Here is a 21832-nt window from a genome sequence, read left to right as displayed (position 1 = left end):
AACCTTTCACCTTTTCACTAACAAGCTTCCTTGCTAGCAGCTGCTAAATCATGTCTTGCTTCTCCTGGCTTTTTGCAGCCAGCCATTGGCTGTGCTAGCCACAGAACATTTAAGTATGAGATACCGGTTCTTTGGAGTCTTTGCTTGGCCTTGGAGTGGAGGCCTCATGAGATGCTGAATTTGAGCTGCAGCCTCCTCTGACCTTGTCTGTACAGACAGGAGACGTGCAGAAGAGCTGCCTTAGGGACTTCTGCAGCTGTGGATTGTGTGCTGTTATGGTGGGAAGGGATCATTTGAGCCCTGGGGGATGGGCTCAGACTGTGATACTGAGTCAGGACGTGTGTGTGTGTATCTGTGATGGCGATGCTCCTTGCATGATTTGGACACCTGCACTGGCCATGGCTGCCCCTTCACTCACCATTGATTCCATGTTCTGTGTTCATAGTAGAATGCTTTACCTTGGGGGCCCAACTCCCTGGCAGCCCTGGAATATGGCCTCCTGCGCTGCTGACCTGCTGGGAATCAAGTCCACTTGTGAGCCACACTGTCTCCACAGCTTCATACCCTTTTTCTTTTTTCTCAGTATGGGATTCTTCATTAAGTTCTACACGTCATATCTACCTCACCTTCTAAGTCAGTGTTTCTTACCCTTTAATACAGTTCCTCATGTTGGGGTGACCCCCACCATAAAATTATTTTTGTTTCTACTTGGTAACTGTAATTTTGCTCCTGTCATGAGTCCTAATTTAAGTATCTGATATGCAGGATATCTGATTATGTGACCCCTGTGAAAGGATTGACTCCCAGGGGGTCTGAAATCATAGGTTGGAATAGCTGCTAAATGAACCTCCGTCCATATCTTTTCTTTCACCATTGGAACAAACACTATTTACTATTCTAGTTGGTCTTCTAACTTGTACTATCGATACAGTGTGTATACTTTATTGCCTTGCCCACCCCAACAGTATTGAGATACATTCTGGCTGAAGCTGCTCTTGTTTCTCCACTTCTAACCCCACTTTGGGTCAAGGAACATCTCAAGCAGCCCTCTCCAGATTCTTCTCACAGGCTGCAGCACATGCTCCTGTCTCCTTGGCTGACAGCTTCCAGTTCTCTGATGGGGATGTGCCAATCCTGGTTTGCCTGGTGCTGTACATTTGGCAACCTGGTGCCATGAGTCAGGCAGTGTCACCTTTTGGACAGTGGCCATCACCACTGTGTGTTCCCCAGCTCTGTGACTGGCTGTGTAGCACATTATCCATGTTGTCCCAGGCTCTGCCTTCTAGCTGTTCTTCTGCCCCCATCACTTCCCTCCTTGGATCAGGTAGACAGTAGTACATTCAAATTCAAGGCCTTTACTTACTTGTCCCAGGCTTGCCAAGGGTGAGTCAGGTGTAGGTTGGACTCATGTTACAAGGCTGCAAAGCAGAAAGCAGGTCTATTTATTCCTGTTGTGTTCAGTGACGATAACATACTTCTGTAGTTCCTACTTTGTTATGTGAGCAGCAAATATCACAATGTGTTTAAAATTAACCCAACCCCCCTCCCCCCCCGGGCCCAGATTTGGCCACAGCAAGCACAACCAGGGACGGCATCTGAGCACATGATTAGGGCAGGCTGGAACCGTTTTCCTGAATGTGCTGCTAGAAGCTGAGCAGTGGGGTGGAAACATTTTACTACAACCAACATCCTGAAAGTACAGCAGCACATTGATCTGGTGGTCTGATGTCTGTCTAGTCCCTGGCTTTGATGGGAAAGGAAAAATGCACATAACAGCCTCTCCCTCCACCAGAGGCTTGCTGTAGTTAAGGAAGTCAGTAACAGTCCTGAATCGAGGTCAAGTAGTTTGTAGGATCAATAAATGCTCTTATTTCAAGGTCCTTTGCAGCCCACCGATGAGCACTCCTGTCCAGGCCAATGACAGATATGCTAGGGATTCCAGGCCTGTCCCTTCCACACCCCAGTCCTCCTCTTGTGCACTGTGAAGCTCCCAGGAGACACCTGGACACGTGTCAGCCTGGCTGCATGAAGGCAAAGTTTCACACTGTGTCTCCAAGCTTGGCACAAGGGAGTCAGTCTACAGGAGGCAAGGGCCCTGTGTTAAGTCGGCAGATGTGTTAGGTTTTTGTGGCCTTCAGTTCCTTCTATGACTTTTCAGAGACAGAGCTCCACTGTGTGAACCTCAGGAGCCTTTTGTCTAGAGCTGCATCCATTCCTCAATCATGGTGCCCAGCCACCCTGCTAGGTATTTGGGCTTCCTGCCCATGCTCTCAATTTATAGACAGCCAGTGTGTCCCAGGCTGGCCCCAAATGTGTTTTCTTCTTCCCCGACCCCTGGAGACCTGTGATTCCCAAGTGTGGACTACCACTGTGGATACATTTTGGTAGAGAGATGAAGGGTGAGGAACAAGAATGTAGCTATTCCCTCTTTGAGTCATTTGACTTGGTAATGTCACACACTGGAGAACTTTAGCATAGTCCCAAAGCTGGTGCCCATGAAACACCCCAGTGTGGGGCACAGCAAGATAAGCTGGCCATTTAGAAACATGAATGTAGGTGCCTTGTGGTATTAGGAAGAAGTCAGTAATGTAGCTGGCCATCCTGCTTAGCCATGCTTGTCCTGGGCTTGCAGTTCTTCTCAGATCTGGCTGTTCTTTTTTGCTTTTAAACTTTTTGATTCTTTGTGTCTTTCATACCATGCAACCCAATCCCATTTATTTCCCTGTCCCTTTATATCTGACCTTATAAATTTAACAAGGGGGATCTCATCATGGAAGCTGTAGTGTGCCACAGTAAATCCTTTTATCCACACATCTTTACTTGCAAGTCTTCACTGCAAAGAGTTCAAGGCCTCTGGTTTCTGCTACACCATCAACACTGGGCCCTCACTGGAACTCATCTTGGTTATCCTGTTGTTGCCCTGTGTTGTGGAGATCTTCCAGCTTTGGCTCCAGCAGATGACAGATGGGGTGGATGCTGGGGTGGGCTAACTCAACCCTGGTTTGGGCCTGGGCAGTTAGTTCCAGGGTTTATCAGCCCAGCAGCTCTCTTGATTTTCTCCACCAGGGTGAGCTCTCAAGTATTGCCCTCAGCTTGTTCACCTCTTTCAGTGATGAGCAAGTGGTAGCTGGCTGCTGTTCTTAATTTCTGGATTTTTTTTTCTTCTCACATTGATTCTTTCAAGAGATAACTGCAGCAGGTGTCTCTCTTCTCTACCCCAACTATTTGATTCAGGGCCAAGAGATGGCCTGCCCCCTGGCTGGGAGGAATTCTTTTCAAAAATAAATACTTTAATTACATATATGGGGGTACAGTACACTAGAGGTCAAAGGCATTTGGTTCCTTGGTGCTAGAGTTACAAGACACTTATGAGCAGCAGAAGTGGGCCTTGGGAGTCCAGCTCCTCCTGTAAGAGGGAGCTGTGTATGCTCTCAGCAATGGAAAGGTCTCTCTAGCTTCTTTAGGTGTCGTCCTGTCCTGTTCAAAAGTCCTATGCATCTCTGAATCCTAAAGCTATTTAGAAAGCTTGCCCGTGTCTGGTGCAACACACTCATAAGTCCTCATGCTAAGGTAATGTTTGTTGTCTGGGACCCCTCTGCTGTACTAACTTAATGCGGTCTCTCTGTTATCCTGGCAGGAGCAGATCATCAGTTTGGTCAACCAGATATGTGGTAAAGTGTCTGGCAAACACGGCAGCATTGAGAACTGTCTCAACAAACCCACACCAAAAAGAGGCCCCCGCAAGAGAGCGACTGTGGACGTGCCACCATCTCGGCTACCATCCTCATGAAGATGCTGAACCCATGGTCACTTATATATTTTTTGTAATTACTATATTCTAGTTTGGAGTACTTGCTGTAGGATACAAGCTGTCTTTGCACTAGCTCTAAAGAAGAATTTCTTCTGGTTTTAGAGAACTGATTTTGTTTTAGCATTAAACTGTTGAAGTTTTTGTACGTAGATATCTAGATACTGCAGTCGGGTTTGGAAGCTGCCGTACACTCACTGTTTAAAACCTATGAGGGGCTGTATTAATTTGTATTGCCCCCACGGCTAACAAGCCTTTTTGTTTTGTTTTGTTCTGTTTTTGTTTGTTTGTTTTTGTTTTGTTTGGTAACTGTTGGGGAATAAAGGCTTTTTAACCCATTTTTGAAGAGGGTGAAGTTTGGAGAACAAATTTTAAAACCATCAGTCACATGAACAGATTTTTCTAGATTGGGAAAAGGGGTAGAAGAACACACACATATACAGAAAAAAGAAACTTGAAATGGCTTTACTTTGGCTGTCTTTTCTTCTGTCTTGTGCAAGGGGAGTCTGTACCTTTTGAAACCGGAGCGCCTTGTATGTTTAGTTGGGCGGTTATTGGCAGCTGAAGGCAAAATGTGAGGTTTGAGTGACGAGGTTCTCATACCAGCACATCACTATGCATCCGTTCGAGGAGAGAGGACGAAGACAAAGACTGCCTGCCTTGGAGGGTCACTGTGGGAGACCTGTGCCTGATTTCGTTAGGAAATCCATTCTGTTATTTTTTTGGTGCTGTTGGCTACTTTATCAAAAAAAATAAATAAATATAAAAAAAATCCACCAAAAAAAAATCAAAAAACCCTTCGAATAGCATCTTTGAGGAAAAAGGAAACCAGTAGTTGATTGTAAGTGCTTCCCTGTCACCCAGTGCAATTTCCTGACATTCCACCTCCGTCTCTGCCTGTCTCTCTCACACATCAGCATTAATCTCTGTTTAAAACACAATTAGAGCCACTAAGTCTGCAGTTGTTTTTGAATGTGAAAATACATCTGTGCTCATCTTGTCTATTTTTCTTGTCATATTTTAACAAAAAAGGAAAAAAAAAAGAATCCCGTCCCCTTTGTACATACTCCTGTAAATTGTTTTAAATACTTGAGCCTTTTCTTGGTGGGGGGGAGGGGAGGGGTGAGAAAAGATGAAGAAAAGCCTTACATTTCAGTTTCTTCATCGGCTGGATTGGATGCTTACAGGGTTTTTCTTGTAACATTTATAAGTGCTGCTTACACCACTCAACAACAACAAAACATGGTAATGGAGTAGCTGTTGCCCTTCTCCGGTTGTGTGTACAGTATGTGTGGAATAAAAAAGGGAAACTGTTTTCACAAGCTGTTCTTTGTTTCATAATTGGATCAGTCCGTAGCTACCCATATTGCACTGAGCTTGCCAGTGGTGACTGCCAGGAATGTCCTAGGATCCACTTTGGTGGTTGTTGCAGAAGACTGAGCTGTTTTGGAATATTTAACGATTACACAACAGTCGAGTGTTTTCCCATGTGGTTGTCCAGTTTTTTATGGCCTTGCTGTGTACTTTTCCCTCTTTTTGACAGTAAACTTTCGCCTATGGCTTACAGTTTGACATTTAATTTATTAGCGCTGCTCTGCACCCCTCCCTCAAGGGAGGACTTCGTGTGGTTTATTGCCAGTTTTTTGTTTACTTTTCAGGTTTGTACTACAAGGTTTAATAATAAAAACAACTTTTTGGACATTTTTGTCTGTCTTGTGGGTAGTGAGGGAAGGGATGGGCTTTCTTCTCTGGTTGGTGGGGCAGAGGCTGCAAGTCTCCTCCTTGGCCAGGGAGTGGAGCTACTGAAGCATTTTCCTAGCCACTCTGTGGGGGAGCAAGCTTGTTTACTATAATGGCTCAGCTGATGGGTAAAATTGTTTTTCTGTTGATCGTGTTAGAAGAGCTGTTTTCCCCCGGTTACACCAGGGTATGCAGCTCACATGGACAGATCTAGGTCCTGTCCCCTGCAAGCCCTTCCTAAGTGGCCCTCCATACCTGAGTTCCTTAGGATTGCTTGGTCCTATCAGCTGTAAGCACCTGCCAAGGAAGAAGCCTTTCATACACCCCACGTGCTCACCACAGCTTACTGTTCAGTCCACAGCTTTATTGTGAGCTCTTCTCCAATGATTCTCACATACCATTAGCAATTGTGTAAAAAAAGAAAATTCAAAAACTTCTACAGACCCTGGCTTTGCTGGAGGACTGCACACAGCTGGCAAGTCATCTAAATGTCCTGAGTTGAGTCGCTGTCATCACTGACACCTGGGCTGGAGTTTCTGTCAGTGTGTAATGTGACCAAGGCAGTGTCCACCTGTACCTCCTCCTCGTCAGACTGGATGAGTGGGGCCTCAACGGTGTCCAGTTCAGCACAGGCAGAGGGCGAGGCAGGCGGCTGGATAGCCATTTCTGAGGGATTTGGAATCTGAAGAGTCATCTCACTCTCACAGGGGTTGGTTTCATGCTCTGTTGAAGAAAGTAGAAAAGACCTCTGAGGTATTGCAGTTGGGAACCACTACTGAGGCTGCCTTCCTTGATCCCTACAGCCTAGTTGTTCTCCCTGCAGAAGCCACAGGTGAACAAGCCGGCTGACCATCCGTTCTGTGCTCAGGTGAGCACCTGTGACACTGGAAAAAGACCAAAAACTCTTTAAAGCCCATAAGATTCTGTTAAGCACTGTGCTTAAAGGGTAAGGGCATATGCTAAAAGCCATAAGCCATGCACAACACAGATAATCCGATAGCTTCTTCAATCCCTGTATATTGGCGCTAAAATGAGCTCAGAATTATTGAGCCTTCAGCAATTCTCCAATTTTACAAGGACTTAACAAGGAATAAAGATTTTACACATAACCAGTCACTGTGAGTAAATGATTCCTATCTCTATAGAGGGCTGAGAGGAGGGTGAAGTCAGAGGAATCAGGACCCATAGTACTGTGGACCCATATCCGAGGCCTGAGGGTTGCCCTTCTGTCTTGTACATGAAGAAAACACTGGCTACTCAGAAGAGCTGCTCAGGTTTAAGGGTGCAAGTCCCACAATCCTGGAAGATCTTGGTGAGCAATTGCTGAATGAACATGAAATCAGAGTGTCTTAAGTAGAATTCCACACACTATTGCTGTATGAAGGGCAGAGCTTAGAAGTGACTGACTGGAGGCAGTAAAACTGGACACTTCAGTTTAGCACAGTGAACAGTCTGCATTTCATTTGCCTTACCTACATGTGGGAAAACGGGTACATGAAAGATGTTAAGTTTAAGCGATTTGATACTGTCTGGTTGTGACTCTTACCTAAACCAGGGGAGAGTACAATGTTGTCTTCTCCATTGGAGTTCAAGAAGACATCTAAAGCCTCCTGGTCAGAGATGTCCATGAGGTCCATCTGCTCCAGCATGTCTACATTCACCTCCATGGATGACATGCTGCCCATGGGCTCTAAGGATAAAAAAATTGACACTTTTTTCCTTTTTCATGGTACATGGTGAGTTTCATCATTATCAGGCTAATTACACTATTCCCTGCCAGCTCCTGCGATCACCAAATGACATTAAATCTGCCCTAACTCATCTTTCATTACCTTTGATCCCAACCCCTTGTTTGGAGGTGGTATTTGGATCAGGGTGCTCCTGCAGCAGGCAGGGGTATGTAGGAACTGTTTCAATGGGCCAATAGTAGGAAGTCAAGAAATTCCCTTGTAGACCAGCACACCAAAATTGGGATTGGCATTTTCACGGTGGTAGAAAGAGAACAGCAGCTCACCAGCAATCTGACCTGAGTGCTCAGAGCAGGATGCCTCTCAGGATTGGTGCTAAGTCACCTCCCACCAACAGCCAAGAAAGAAATCTTAGGAGTGAGGTAGCTTGGGATGGATGTATTATGAACCTTGTGCTTCACAGATGAGACCCCTACAAAGTAAGGGGCAGTACCAACAGTAAACCAGTGTCAGAGAGGACAAGATAAAGTTCATGAATGAAAATTAAACTTTTGCACAGGTGAGGATGAGAGCCAGGTAAGCAGAAAATATCCACAAGTGAGGCTAGAGAAGCCCTTCAGTTCCAGACAGAAGTAAATGTTCTGTGTTACTGAGGAGAAGATAGGAGTTAGATTAGCTTTACATACATAAGCTTCAGAGTCACTGGAGTATATAATTTCTAGCGCTAAAGTGGACAATCCTGACAATGTCATCCTGAACCAGTCAAGATGTCACCACTGTTTCACAGCTTCCTGGTGTGACACCCATGGGGACAACAATCAATGCACTAATTTCACAGTTACTGGGGTAGAAAGTGGCACTCCCCTGGTGCCCCAGTGGGACTCCTGGGGGTCAGTGGGTGTGCTTCTAGTCAGGGCTGTGACTTAAGCTTGGAAAGAGTGTGTTGGACTTGCAGGATAGCCCAAGGCCACTGGTAATCACTAGAGGGGATAAACCTGGCTGCTGGCTCACACCTTCAATCCCAGCACAGGGAAGGGATGCTGAGACAAGAGCATGAGTTCCAATGCCAGCAAGAGCTATATATCAAGAACCCACCTAAATAATCCCTCTCTCCACAAGTGATTCTCCTGCCTCAGCCTCCCAAATACTGGAGTTGTATGTGTTCAGAAATTATCATAGCTATATTATTCACTATATTTTTAAAAGTAAAAACTGGCAGAACAATAAAAATATCACAGCCATCCTCTTGGGGGATGTTAATTCACTCCATCTTTGATGACTGACATAACCTGTCCTACTGAAGTAGAAACTTTCAACAAAGGATAAGTGGAAAAACTTTTAACTAATTTATGTTAAATAAGTATTAATGACAAAAAATGTTTACAGGGTTAAATATCAAAAGTTAAATTCAGCTAAAATGGCACCCCAACAGAAAATTCTTTGGATGGATGAGTTACTTCAGAATGAAGAAAATCATGTCTTTATCTCAGTTAGAAAAAAGATGCCTTTAGTGCCTTTAATTCTAGCACTAAGAAACAGGCAGATCTCTTAGTTGGAGGTTAGCCTGGTTCCAAGGAGTTCCAGGCTACCCAGGGCTACATAGTGAGGTCTTGTCTCAGAAGAAAAGATGCATGAAGAAAGTCCAATTCTCCTGCAAAGATTCCTGAATGCTGGAAGAACAGGCATGTACCACCATGCTTGGCTACAAACGAGCGACCTATGCAAAAGCAAAGACCATGAGCAGTGTGGCATGCTAATGTGTTTGAAAACTAAAGACGTTTTGGCACCACTTGTGTTTATGGAGACTCAGAGTAGCCAATGGTCTCACACAGTGTTTAGGGTATGCTCATCCACTCAGGCTAAACAAGGAGAGTAATGTGCTCCAGTACCAAATTCCAGAAAGTGGTCAGTTGTGAGTCTTAGAAACGGACTGTAATTCCAGTCAAACTTCAGACTGAGTTTATTGAAGAGCTTGAAGCAAGAACAAACATTCACAAGAGTGAAGTGAGGTCTAGCTTACACCAGGGTGGCTCTGCTCTGTTGACAGTAGACTTGGAAAACTGATGCTCTCCTGTGTGAGGCAGGAGTTAAACAGTGCCCTCAGCCACTGTCTATGAGATCCTGTACAACATCTTTAAACAACAACAATCTGCACCCAGGCATTGCCAAATGTCCCCTGTAGTGAAACTATACTTAATGAAATGTAATTCCTACAAAATCACAGTGGAATGTCCTAATCGGTAGTTATAGGTTTAAACACACACAAATAGAAGGTTGCTGAAGCCCGTCACCTTGAGAAATACTGTGTATCAGAACTATGAAGTCAATATCCAGATTCAGTGAAAGGAAGACAAGGTAAGAGTGAAATAAACAACTTACAGGAAAGGCTAATGGCTACCTTCCGCTGTTGAAGGTGGTGTGTCACTGGGGGTGGATACTGAGGTTTCAGAATCTCACATTTTCCTCTGTGTGCGTGTGTGCGTGCGTGCGCGCGCACGCGCACACACACACACACACACACACGCAGTTCTTGTTTTGGAATTTTTTTTCTCTTAATGGTTTTGTGTGACTTTTTTTTTTAAATCCGAGGGTGGGGGAAATGTGGGGAGAGAAACATGAAGTTGGGTGGTGGTATGGGTTGAATGAGGTTGGACCCCATAGGCTCATATATTTGCATGCTCAGCCCTGAGCTGGTGAGCTGCTTGGAAGGATCAGGAAGTGTGGCACTGAGGTTTCTCTGTACCTATGGATCAGAATGTGGTTCTCAGCTACTGGTTCAGGGCCTGCTGTGTGCAGCCATGCTTCCCACCATGATGACAGTGGAATAACCTCGAACTGAAGCCAGCCCAATGCTTTCCTTTACAAGAGTTGCCATTGTTATGGTGTCTCTTCATAAGAACAGAACAGGGACTAAGAAGTTGCTACCAGGTGTAGTATGTTGCTGTGACATGCTCCCTGTTAGTGAAATGTGGCCTTTTGATGAGGAAAACAGATGAACAATGAACAAGAGCGAACGGCAAAGAGATATAAACTGCCCAATTTGAAGAGAAAAGCAGCACCAGGAATATGATGTTGGAGTGAAGTCCAGTGCTCAAAGAGATAAAAAGTAAAAGAAAAGCCAGATGCTAACTGGAGTAAAGAGAGTGGACCACAAGGCAAGACTCCACCACGCTAAGCTTCCAGTCTGTGAAAAGGAATGTAAGGGAATTAAGCTGCACAGGAAACCATCAATAACTGAAAACTTATGCAAGTCAAGGAGAGGCCCAGGTTCCAGCCTTAGCAAATCAAAAAGAACGTGGCAGCTTCAGCTATGTAGTTCTGGCTTTAGAATCAATAAGGGTAAAGGAAAGGGGTTGTGGAATCTTCCTCCAATGGTAAAGAAAAGTCACTGAGGCCAGGCTTATGTCAGAGGAATCCCTGCATGAAGGCAAAATGAGGTCACACTGTAATTAAGCTGTCACAGTGAAGCCTGGGTTGCCGTGGAGACCACAAATGTTGGAGCTAGCAGGCATGGAATACCAAGGACAGCTGCTAACAGTGTAGTGACCAGCCCAAGAGAAAGAAGTGATTTCCAGTCAACAAAGCTAGAAGGGGAATTCCGAAAAGCACTTTAACATCAGACATGGGAATGCAGAATTTGGATTTGCCCTGCTGATTTTGTCTTGTTTATCTAGTATTTCCTGATTGTGTTCCTTTTTTGGAATGGTAATGTATATTCTGTGTCACTGAAGTATGCAATCTACATTTCGATTTTACAGGGGTTACAGTTTTCAGATTGCTGTGGCTCTTAGAAGAGACTTTGGACTTTTAAACAGCACTGAGACCGAAAGAGAGACTGAAAGCCTAAGGGGACTTTTAAGTTGGAATGAATGAGTTTTGCATTATAGTATAATGACATGCCTATGTGGCCAGGGAATGAAGTGTGTGTGGTAGGAGAGAAGTGGGTGGACCGGGGAGGGAAAAAGAGTATGCTCAAAATATACTATAATAAAAAACTTTAATGAATAAATGAGCAACTGAAGAAAGTAAAACCCAAATGTGTCACTTCATATTGATTAAGGATGAAGGGGAAACACACAAGTTGGGGAGCTTCTCAGCTGGAATAACTATGCTGACAAATAACTGACCAACTCTAGTAAACCTAAAAGAAGCATGTCACATGAAGAGAAGCAATTTTCAAAATGAGTTCCTCAACTGCAACCTTGAGCTACTGTGTCCATGGGAATTTGTTTATAATGTAGCCCTGTCAGAAACCCAGGACCTAGCTCTTTACTTTTAAAAATGTGCACAGAGACATGAGGATGTCTGTGAAGGTTAATCTTAATGGTCAGTTAGACTGGTGTTTCCAGAGAAGTTAGTTAAACTTTCAGTTATGGTTCTATTGCTGTGAAAAAGACACCATGACTCGAATAAAGGAAAACATTTAATTGGGGCTGGCTTATAGTTCAGAGGCTTAGTCGATTATTGTCATAGGGAGTGACACTATTAGGAGGTGTGGCCTTATTGAAGTGGGTGTGATCGTGTTGAAGGATGTGTGTCACCATGGGTGTAGGCTCTGAAGTCTCAAATGCTCAAGATATGCCCAGTGTGCACACAACCTCCTGCTGCTGCCTGCAGATCCATACATAGAACCCTCATCTCCTTCTCTATGTCTGTCACCATGATTCCTGCCACGAAGATAATTGACTGAACCTCTGAAACTATAAGCCAGCCCCAATGAAATGTTTTACTTTATAAGAGTTACTGCAGTCATGGTGTGATGTGGAATGCCCTGATTCTTCTGTATGCTGTGAATATGTCTTATTACCATATAATAAAGAAGCTGATTTGGCCAATAGCCAGGCTGAATAGAGCCAGGTGGGAAATCCAAACAGAAATACAGGGAGAAAAAGGGTGGAGTAGGGAGATGCCAGCAGCCACCAGAGAAGCAAGATGTGAGATAACAAGCCACAAGCCTCGTGGTAAAATACATACTAATAGAAAAAGCCACAAAAAAACTGGAAAATTCACAGAGAGTCTGGATTATGTATATTATATTGTTATCTTTAAATTTTTTACTGTGAAGGAGCTAAGTACAGAAAGACATTTCATTGTATGGGCTGCTAAGCTAAACCAGCATGTATATTATAAAGCTATCATGACTTCCAAATTTGGATCTAAGGATATGTTGCTTTGGAAAAGAAGTTCTTCTCTTGTTTCCACAGAGGATGAGAACCTATGGATTGCTTCCAGACTGGTGTAGTTTGATGGAACAAGACACTCTGAAAGGTTGCCTTGAACATCACTCAAAAAAATTACTTCACCCAATTGCTGACTTAGATGAACCTAGCACACAGGATACACCATGAAAGACCTGATTAATATTGCCCACAAACAGCAGGAAGCAGTTTAGAGAGAAATAACTATGCCCATATTTCCAAATATTGTCTATAAATGTTTGTTTACATTTAAAGGGGGATATGTTATAGAGATGAATAATTTGCTTTGGTATGGATATTGGTTTATTTGTACAAATTTAAGGTAAATTTTGTTATACTGTATATGTATATTTCTGTCCTTGATTAAGGTATTGTGTTTGTGTTGTTCATTTAAAAACATAACATATAATTAAGAAATATAGGTTAATAGATAGTCATAATACTCAAGATTATAGTCATGTTAGTTAGATTTTCTAGATGTATAGAGATATATTTCAGTGAGATAGGTATTTTTCAAGTCTTTCAGAGACCTTCAGAATATGGCATTTAAAATGTTTTAATAACTTAGGACTTTTCATAACAATGAGACATGTCTGCTTCTGGCAGTACCAAGCTACTTCCTGAGGAAGATGGGCATCGAAGAGGCTCCTTAGCCATTTGGGCATGAAAGTGTTCTTACTTGGACTACTTGACTGGACATGCAGGACCCACAGAGAAATGACTGCTAAACTTGTGTAAAGATGAGATGGTCCTTCAGGGTTCCTGCTTCATGAAAGAGTCTGCTAGACATTCTGTAGGACACAGAAGAAAATGACTGACAAACTGCCAATATAGGGAAAACTGTCTTTAAAATTTCCTACTTTGTGGAAAAGTCTGTTTGATACTATGTCCTGTAGGCTGAAGATATGGATGCCCCAATGGTAAGAAGAATTTTGGGTGACTGTCCAGGCAGCAAGATGTCTCTGTCAATTCTAGAGTTTTGGAAGCTGCTGATAATGCATTTTCTGTTTACTTAAGTAATACATCCTTCTGGAATCTTTGATGGAGTTGAAGAATTTATAGTTATAGTTTTCCTTAGTTATGATAAAACATAAAGTATATATAAATATTGTAACTGTAATTCTTGCTTAATATCTGTTATATGTAATTTTACTATGTTAAAGTTATAACCTTCCTAGCCGGGCGGTGGTGGCGCACGCCTTTAATCCCAGCACTCGGGAGGCAGAGGCAGGCGGATCTCTGTGAGTTCGAGACCAGCCTGGTCTACAGAGCTAGTTCCAGGACAGGCTCCAAAACCACAGAGAAACCCTGTCTCGAAAAACCAAAAAAAAAAAAAAAAAAAAAAAAAAAAAAAAAAAGTTATAACCTTCCTATTTAAACAGAAAAGGGGAGGTGATGTGTGAGTCACCTCTGTGTGCTGTGATTGCTATTAATGAATAAAGAAACTGCTTTGGACCTATAGTAAGGTAGAACTTAGGGAGGCAGGGAAAGCTAGGCTGAATGCGGGGAGGAAGAAGGGCAGAGTCAGAGAGACGCCATGGATCAGCGGCCGGAGGTAGATGTGCTGAAACTGCTGGTAGACCTTGTGGTGATGCACAGATTAATAGAAATGGTTTAAATTAAGATGTAGGAGTTAGTCAAGAAGAAGCTAGAGCTAATGAATCAAGCAGTGTTTTAATTAATATAGTTTCTGTGTGGTTATTTTGGTTCTGGGCAGCCAGAACAAACAAGCAGCTCTCCTCCAACAGTAAGAGCTAGTTAATAATAAACCTAAGCTAGTAGGCCAAACAGTTTGTAAATAATATTAAGCCTCAGAGTGGTTATTTGGGAACTGGTGGGTGGGAGAGAAACCCCCAGTTACAATGGTGTCTTTTCACAGCAATAGAAACCCTAACTAAGACAGAAGTTGGTACCAGATGGCTGTGACAGGCCTGACCATGGGTTTGGGACTTTGGGTTAGGGGTTAGAAAAGCAGTGGAATGCTTCAATTGCTGCTTAATGGACCATCCTTGTAGGATCAAGGAAGACAGTGGTGCTGAGGATGATTTGAACTGTGGGGAACTGGCTCAAGAAGTTTCAGAGGAGAATGTTACTATGTGGCCTAGAGACTGTTCTTGTAATATTCTGGCAAAGAATGTGACTGCCTTTTGTCCTTTACAGCAATAAAACCTTAACTAAGACAGTCATGTGTGAAGTATGGAGGCATGCAGGCAGACACAGTGCTGGAGAAGTACCTGAGAGTTCTACACCTGGATCCACAGGCAGCAGGAAGTGAAGTGCCACACTGGTTAGGCTTGAGCTTCTGAAACCGCAAAGCCTGCCTCTCGAATGACACCACCTCCAAAAAAGCCACACCTACTCTACCAAGTGCTATTCTGTATAGGCCTATGGGGGCCATTTTTATTCAAATCACTATATCTTGTTCACTGGGGTCTTACAATGAATGAAAAGCAGAGAAGGAAAAGCAAGACAAAACCAGTTTCCTGATCCGCTTACACATAAGCAAGGCCAGGCCTGCTCCCACTTATACCCCCCCCCCATCACCAAGCTCCTGCTGCCATGCCTCTTCCCCTCCAGAATGTCCTCTTGAACTATACACTGAAGTCCATCCTTCCTATGTATTTCTGTAACTATGAAGAGAAAAATAACTAATGCAATCTCCATGCCAGCACTGCTGCTAATAATCAACTGGGAATAAGTGCTCATATAGTAATGAGTTGGGTATATGTGTTCAATGTAATAAACTTAAGTACAGAAACAGAATCTGAACTGAGCAGATTATACTGGTTATCCGCAGGCCCTCCAAAAGCAAGCTATACAAAGTAACTCCTTACTTCCAGAAAGTATGTTTTATTGTCTCTGACCCCCACTCCCCACCTCCCACCCCAGTTTCTTGAGACAGGGTTTTTCTGTGTAGCCCTGGTTGTCCTGGAACTCACTCTGTAGACCAGACTGGCCTCCAACTCACAGAGATCTGTCTACCTCTGCCTCCTGAGTGCTGGGATTAAAGATGTGCGCCACCACCGCCCAGCTGTTATTATTAACTTTCTTTTCTTTTTCTTATTTTTTTCTGAGGCAGGGTTTCTTGTAGCTTTGGAGCCTGTCCTGGAACTAGCTCTTGTAGACCAGGCTGGTCTTGAACACACAGAGATCCACTTGCCTCTAGCTCCTTAGTGCTGGGATTAAAGACATGTGTTACCACCACCCAGCTTGTTCTGTTTTTTATTTTAAATGGTGCTGGAGTTTGAAACTAGGGCCTCATACATGCTAGGTACTTATCACTGAGCTAGGTCCTCTGTCTCTACACCTTTGTGTATTGCACACACATGCACTAAAGGTCCATCAGGCCCTAAAACACAGCGAGCTGTGGGTCTGTAGTGGTCGGTCCCACACTCCTTTTTTCTGTGCACCACAGGCTTCCAACCTCACTATGGCTCTTGAGGTCACAGCTGGGATTACACTCTCTCCAGACACATTTCTGGACATAAAGTTCCATGACTTTAACTAAAACTTTTGAGATGAAGAAAAGCTCAGACTGTTATTTCTGATCTTATGGAATGAGTTCAAAGTGCAACACCCACTAAGGACATTTTTTTAAATGTTGACTGATGTTTTAACTTAAGCTTCACTTAACTTGACTCTTGGAGGTAAAGAACCTTCCTGAAGTAGGGTACTTGTATCGGTAGGAAGTCTGAAGCAGTTCTCAATAGCCAAGGTACCAGACTACTTGATCAGAGGGCCCTTCCACTCTAGCTAAGGCAATTTTCTTCTTTAGCGCTTGCTTGAAAGATATACATATTGACAATATCTGCCTGGTTTTGTCTTCTTTTAATTATGAAAAATATCCAAAAATGTTCTGGCAGTTTGAAGAAAATTATTTTTGAGACACTCAAAACCAAAATAATTAACCCACTGAATTCTGCTGTGCATAACAAGGACCTTTCCCTGGCCAGGTTGTAGGCTCTATGAGCCTCAGGCTGTAGCGATACCTGGTTCTAGCTGGTCTCTAGAGCATGTCAGCTAGAGAAGAGTGCCTGTGCACCTACCAGCTTCTGACCACCATCCCATGAGGCTATGTGTCCACATCTCCCTGAGAATACAGAAGCATCTTAGGGACACTGTCAGTTCCTCTTCGTCCTTTCTGGACTTCTAACAGCACACTCAGGATGTGCCGGGCCAAACTGAACAGGGCAGAGTTAAATTTCTCAGTAATAGAAGTTCTGACAATGCTGTTATAGTCCCTGTCCTCCAGCACACCGGGCAGCTTGGCGAGGGTGGGTATATCTGTATGGACTAAAAGGTTGAAGTCAGCCCCCAGATTAATTTGTTGAAATGCTACCCTCCAATATGAGTACTCTGAGATGGGAATTCAGGTAATTAATGTTACAGAAAGTCACAAACACTGGTACCCAAGCAAGATTAGTGACTTTACAAGATACACTAAGGACTAGAGATGTAGCTCTGAGCATTTGCCTAGTGTGCTTCCAAAATCAAAAATAATTGATTTCATTAAAAATAAATAAAAAGAAGGTAAGAGTGTTCCCTACCCGAACTGGCCATATGAAAGAATAAAGTGGCTGTCTACAGGCCAAGAAAAAACCATCTCCTGACATGAACCATGCTGCATGTTAGGATCACAGCTGTGAAGAACGTCCAAAGTCCCTCTGTGCCCACGGTTCTCAACCTGTGGGTTCTGATCCCTTTGGGCAGTTGCACATACTTACATTATGGTTCATAACTAGCACATCACAGCCATGAAGCAGCAATGAAATAATTTTATGGTTGGGGTCACCACAGCATGAGAAACTAGATTAAAGGGCCACAGCATTAGGAAGGCTAAGAATCGCTGCTCTCCGTTATGGCAAATCCCTGGCACAAAGCTTCCACTTCTGTCCCACAGCTGCCACAGTGGCCACTGTACAGACAGTGTTCTGAGGAAAAAGTCCTTACCTTCTAGATCAGTGTGTTAAATGGGCAGGAAACAGGCTCTGGAGAGAACGGTACACCTCAAGCCCATGCTATCTACCAGGAGTGTAGACAGCTATCTTGGTGATCCTTTCTCACCCTGCGGCAGCAGCTTCTCTGCATCACTGCCCTTAATCTCTGAGAGCCTCTCTGGGTGTGGACACCCAATGGGATGAGAAGGAACAAAGAAGTTGTGACAGGTAAGTGAGGAAGAGCAGGACTGGGAAAGCGAGAGAAGCAGGAAAGGAGAGCAGAGATGAAGGAGAGGAGGGTTACAGGAGGTGACGGCACACCCAGGACAGCGAAGCCCCAACTTGCCTATCTGTTGCTGGACAGACTGCACAGCACCTCCAGAGGAAAACACGAGCTGCCCTGTCCAGCCCAGCTGTGCCTCCACAGGGAGGCGGTTCCTCAAGAGAGACAAGAATGAGCCCATCTGGTGTCGTCACTTCACCCAAGGTGTTAACTTATGAATCTGGACACAATCCCTCACCATGACTCCACTAGGGAAGTTCCTAGAGTGCAGGTGGCCTCCGTCTCCAAGCACTCTACAGCTGCGGGCGGAGAAGGAAGTCAGGCCTGTGACAGCTGTGTCTGTATTAAATATGTGCTGAGATTGTTTTCTACGCAGTGTTCTCTAAACAGTACAGGCCAACTATGAACACGGCACTTACACTGGAGACAATCTAAGTAACATGAGGATGCTTTCTAGTGCTTAGGGACTCCACGGGTTACATGCAGTGTGCCATTTTATATAAGGGATCTGTGCATCTAAGGATTTTGTTCTCCACAGAGGGGTCCTGGAACCAAATCCTAAAGAATGACCCTGTATACTGGGTATGTTCTGACAGCATCCATCTCTAAAATACCTCCTCTACTTTTTCAGCCTGAGGAGCCTCAGGCATGTGAAGCACTCACTCTACCACCGACTCCATCTCCAGCACCTCAAAGAGTTCCTAACACTGGGGAGAAAGTCCTCTGCTGACACTTCAGAAGTCAGCTACAAAGATGTTGAGTTCGATACCAGGGACATAAATATGGGACTCAGTAGACTGGAAAGAGCCACACTATAAACCATAGGTAATTTCTTTCTGTTTTGGTTTTTCTCCCCCCCCTCCCCCCCGGCTTAGTCAAGCACTTGCTTAGCATGTATGAGCCCTGGATAGACCCTGAACACCATAATATTAAAGTATTTTTCAAAATTCTGTATGAGCATAATTTTGTAATTGAAGTTATTTTTTAATTTTTCAACTAGAACCTAGAACTAAAGGAAGAGGCAAAATAATGACCCCTCAGGCACGTCCATGATATTTACTTTGATTTGGGGGTTCTAACCACCAAAGACTATACCCCAGACCCCACCCTGCAGGCAGCCTGGAACTGCCCCAGCTCACCTCGCCTGTCTGCGATCTGCAGGTAGCCTGTGGTCAAGTACTGTTCCATGTCCTGCTGGAAGGCTTCCTCAAAGAACTTCTGCCGCTCCTTCAGCTTCAGTTGCTGGGTGTGCTCCATCTCCAAGACCTTCTGAGTGTGCTCGGCATCTAGTTCAGCTGAGGAAGCAGAGGGTGGGGTGAGATCTCCAGAAGGACTACGCGGGAGGCGGCAGACTGCCCCATCTGCTGTGCTGCTGCCCAGCACTAGGCAATTGCTCTTGTGTGCCCTTTCTGCTGCAGGGTCTCCACGATGCTGCCTGCTCTTCTAGAGCAGGGAGCTGCTGATCAGTCAGTACTAACTCCTCAGATGACTAATGTAATAAGAAGCCTGTGTTCCATCCTGAGATTTCTACTAATCGTTTGCCTTTTCTTCCCTAATAATTTATGTGTCTGTATGCAACCCTGGGAGTTAGATGTATAGACAGTTTTAAGCCAACGGAGGTGAGTGTTAGAACTGAAATCCCATTCTCTGAAGGAATAGCAAGTGCTCTTAAAACACAAGCCATCTCTCCAGCCTGTGCTTCATCTCTCTCTTTTTTTTTTCTTCCCCGAGACAGGGTTTTTCTGTGTAGCTTTGGAGCCTGACTTAGAACTGGCTCTGTAGACCAGGCTGCCCTTGAACTCATAGAGATCCTCCTGCCTCCCCAGCTGGGATTAAAGACAGGTGCCACCACCGCCTGGCTGCCTGAGCTCAGTCTTTGGAGGCTGATTTATAAATATGAAAACACTAGTAAAAATTTGAGTTCCTGGACAACTGTATCCATATTTCATTCTTTTTAATATCTTCTCAGCCAGCTCAGTGCCTGAAACAGGAAACCCCAACAAATACAGTAAGAACACAAATAGTGAGTGTCATTCAGCCTGAAAAAAAAAAAGAGGAAATCTGGACATGTGCTCCGGCACGATGGACCATGAGAACATGAAGTGAATAAGCAAGTCCCAAGAAGACAAATTACTGTGTGACGACACCAAAGTACCTGGAGAGACCACGTCACAGACAGGGTAGAATGAAGGCTGATGGGGAGGAGGGCACAGCGTTTCAAATTTTAAAACAATAGGGCTATGAAGGAAGGAGAGGCAGCCCAATGGATAAAGGGCTTATGGAAGCACGAGGACCTGAGGCTGGATCCCCAACACCCACGAAATAAGCTGGGCACAGTGGTACATTCCTCTAACTCCAGCACTGCTAAGGGTGGAGAAGGGCAGGACCCGGGACACAGTGACAGCCAGCCTAGCTTTGATTCTTTAAGTCAAACTTCAGGTTCAGTGAGACTGCCTCAGGAGAGGAAGAAAAGTTTTAGAAGTGGATCATAGTTGGTACAATTTTTAAATATACTCTACACAGTAAGAAAATTGGGGGGAAGAAACATGTAGCCAGACTTGAGAAATGGCTTAGCAGTTAAGAGAATATCCACCTCTTCCAGAGGACCAGAGTTTAATTCCCAGCACATCATAGCTTTCTGTAACTCTTGCTGCAGGATCTGGTACCTCTGGCCTCTGTGGGCACTGGAACTCAGATGCACAGAGACAACAAATACATAATTAAAATAATAAATATTCTTTAAGAACCATATAGCCATTAGGTGCTATACAAACTGTCTACGTTTGGCTTTGTGATTTATTAGTCATGTAACCTGGCTAGTAAGTTAGTATCCTATCTGAAAATGGATACAGAACTATTACTCCTATACTGACAAGTCTATGCAATAACATTAAACACTCCCAGTGCCCATGCAAGGACAGTAAGTGGTGTTATGTCTCACAGCAGACAAGCCATCTAAGGACCCCGGCTCCTGCATGAATCTGGCTGTCTGGGGAAGCTGGACACCACATACTATTTTTTTTCCTAAAGACAGATGTTTGAGACCACTGGCTGTGTGACATTGCTTAGCTGAGATAGAGGAAAATACTGTTGTGGGGTGAGCTGGAGACCCCTAACAAGGTCTAGTTCCATCTGGGATATTGTGATGTAATTAAATGGTTTTAAACAGAACAAACAACATGGCACAATGGCTCTGAGGCCTGCCCTTGTCCCCAGTACTGCCCCAATTCCTGTCACCATAACTCCTCAACATAGCACCAGCCTCCAGAAATGATAGACCTTAAAACCTGTATTGGAGTTTATTTTTGATATTACACAAAATATATAAAGTCTAGTAGTTAGAATACTCTGGGCTTTCACGTACTCTAATCACACATGCCAGGAGTACAAATAAATGTTAGCTATGACAACAGAGACAGGAAAGTCACCTCCAGCTGCACACAGCTGGATGTTGCATGTGACCTTACACTCAGACTACTTGTTCATGTGTTTTTTCTATTTCCAGTCACCCTCCTGCCATGCCTGTGTTCACAGAAAAATGGGCTCATTACAGATGCAGGTGTTATCTTCCCAAGCTGGATCCTAGCCCATTAGCAAATACTGCTGGGTTTCTGTCACACTCCTCTGGGTGACTCTGCTGTCACAGCAACTGTGCAGAGGGGTTTGTGCAATTCCATTATCTGTCTACAGTCCATGCCTGCATGCCTCTGTTCCCTCTGTATCCTGGGCAAGCCACATGTAAGCACAGCCCTGGAGGTCGTGCACGTGTGAGGAGCAGCAGTGGATGACAGGTGAAGAGACAATGTGTCCACAGTAGGGATGCCCATCCTCTGGGTAGAATACTTCCAAGTCCTTACTGTCCCTGGCTGCCCTTCAACACTGTCTCATCCACTGCCCTGCACACTCCCTGGCTTCCCTCCAGCCTTTCACCCACTCTACCTGGGTGAAATCCTTTGGTTTTCACAGAACTCCAGGTAGAAATCTAATGCGTTTAATCTCTCCAAGCTGCCACTTTATCCTCTCCACAAGAGAGGTAAAAGCACCCATTTCTTAAGGTTTCTGTTTGGGTTCAGGGGTGGCATATTAACCACCAGCAATGCCGCACTGGCCAGTAATTGACAACATGATCAATAACAGACTCTCAGAAAGGGAAGGCAGTCAGGTATGGTGGAAGAACT

At 44.3% G+C, this 21832-nt stretch overlaps 2 protein-coding genes across 7 annotated transcripts in view; one reads left to right on the top strand and one right to left on the bottom strand.

Moving 5' to 3' along the window:
• The window catches only part of Jarid2 (jumonji and AT-rich interaction domain containing 2), a 190070-nt gene extending 184563 nt beyond the window's left edge, over positions 1-5507 (top strand). For 2 of the 3 annotated variants that reach the window (XM_075969773.1, XM_075969772.1), the window contains one exon: positions 3638-4103. In XM_075969773.1, coding sequence (XP_075825888.1) covers positions 3638-3790 — 153 coding nt within the window. In that variant the 3' untranslated portion in view covers positions 3791-4103. Of the gene's footprint in view, positions 1-3637 lie in introns of all 3 variants that reach the window. The other variant, XM_075969774.1, reaches the window with a different exon arrangement.
• Positions 5508-5891: 384 nt separating this feature from the next.
• The window catches only part of Dtnbp1 (dystrobrevin binding protein 1), a 104616-nt gene continuing 88675 nt past the window's right edge, over positions 5892-21832 (bottom strand). For 3 of the 4 annotated variants that reach the window (XM_075969779.1, XM_075969775.1, XM_075969777.1), the window contains 3 exons: positions 18794-18949; positions 7095-7238; positions 5892-6271 (listed from right to left, as the gene is read on the bottom strand). In XM_075969779.1, the coding sequence (XP_075825894.1) occupies positions 6033-6271; positions 7095-7238; positions 18794-18949 (539 nt within the window). In that variant the 3' untranslated portion in view covers positions 5892-6032. The remainder of the gene's footprint in view (positions 6272-7094; positions 7239-18793; positions 18950-21832) is intronic. The other variant, XM_075969776.1, reaches the window with a different exon arrangement.

Source organism: Microtus pennsylvanicus, chromosome 4 (genome assembly GCF_037038515.1).
Source record: "Microtus pennsylvanicus isolate mMicPen1 chromosome 4, mMicPen1.hap1, whole genome shotgun sequence".
NCBI classification, from domain to species: domain Eukaryota; kingdom Metazoa; phylum Chordata; class Mammalia; order Rodentia; family Cricetidae; genus Microtus; species Microtus pennsylvanicus.
This window is presented reverse-complemented; position numbering and strand designations above follow the sequence as displayed.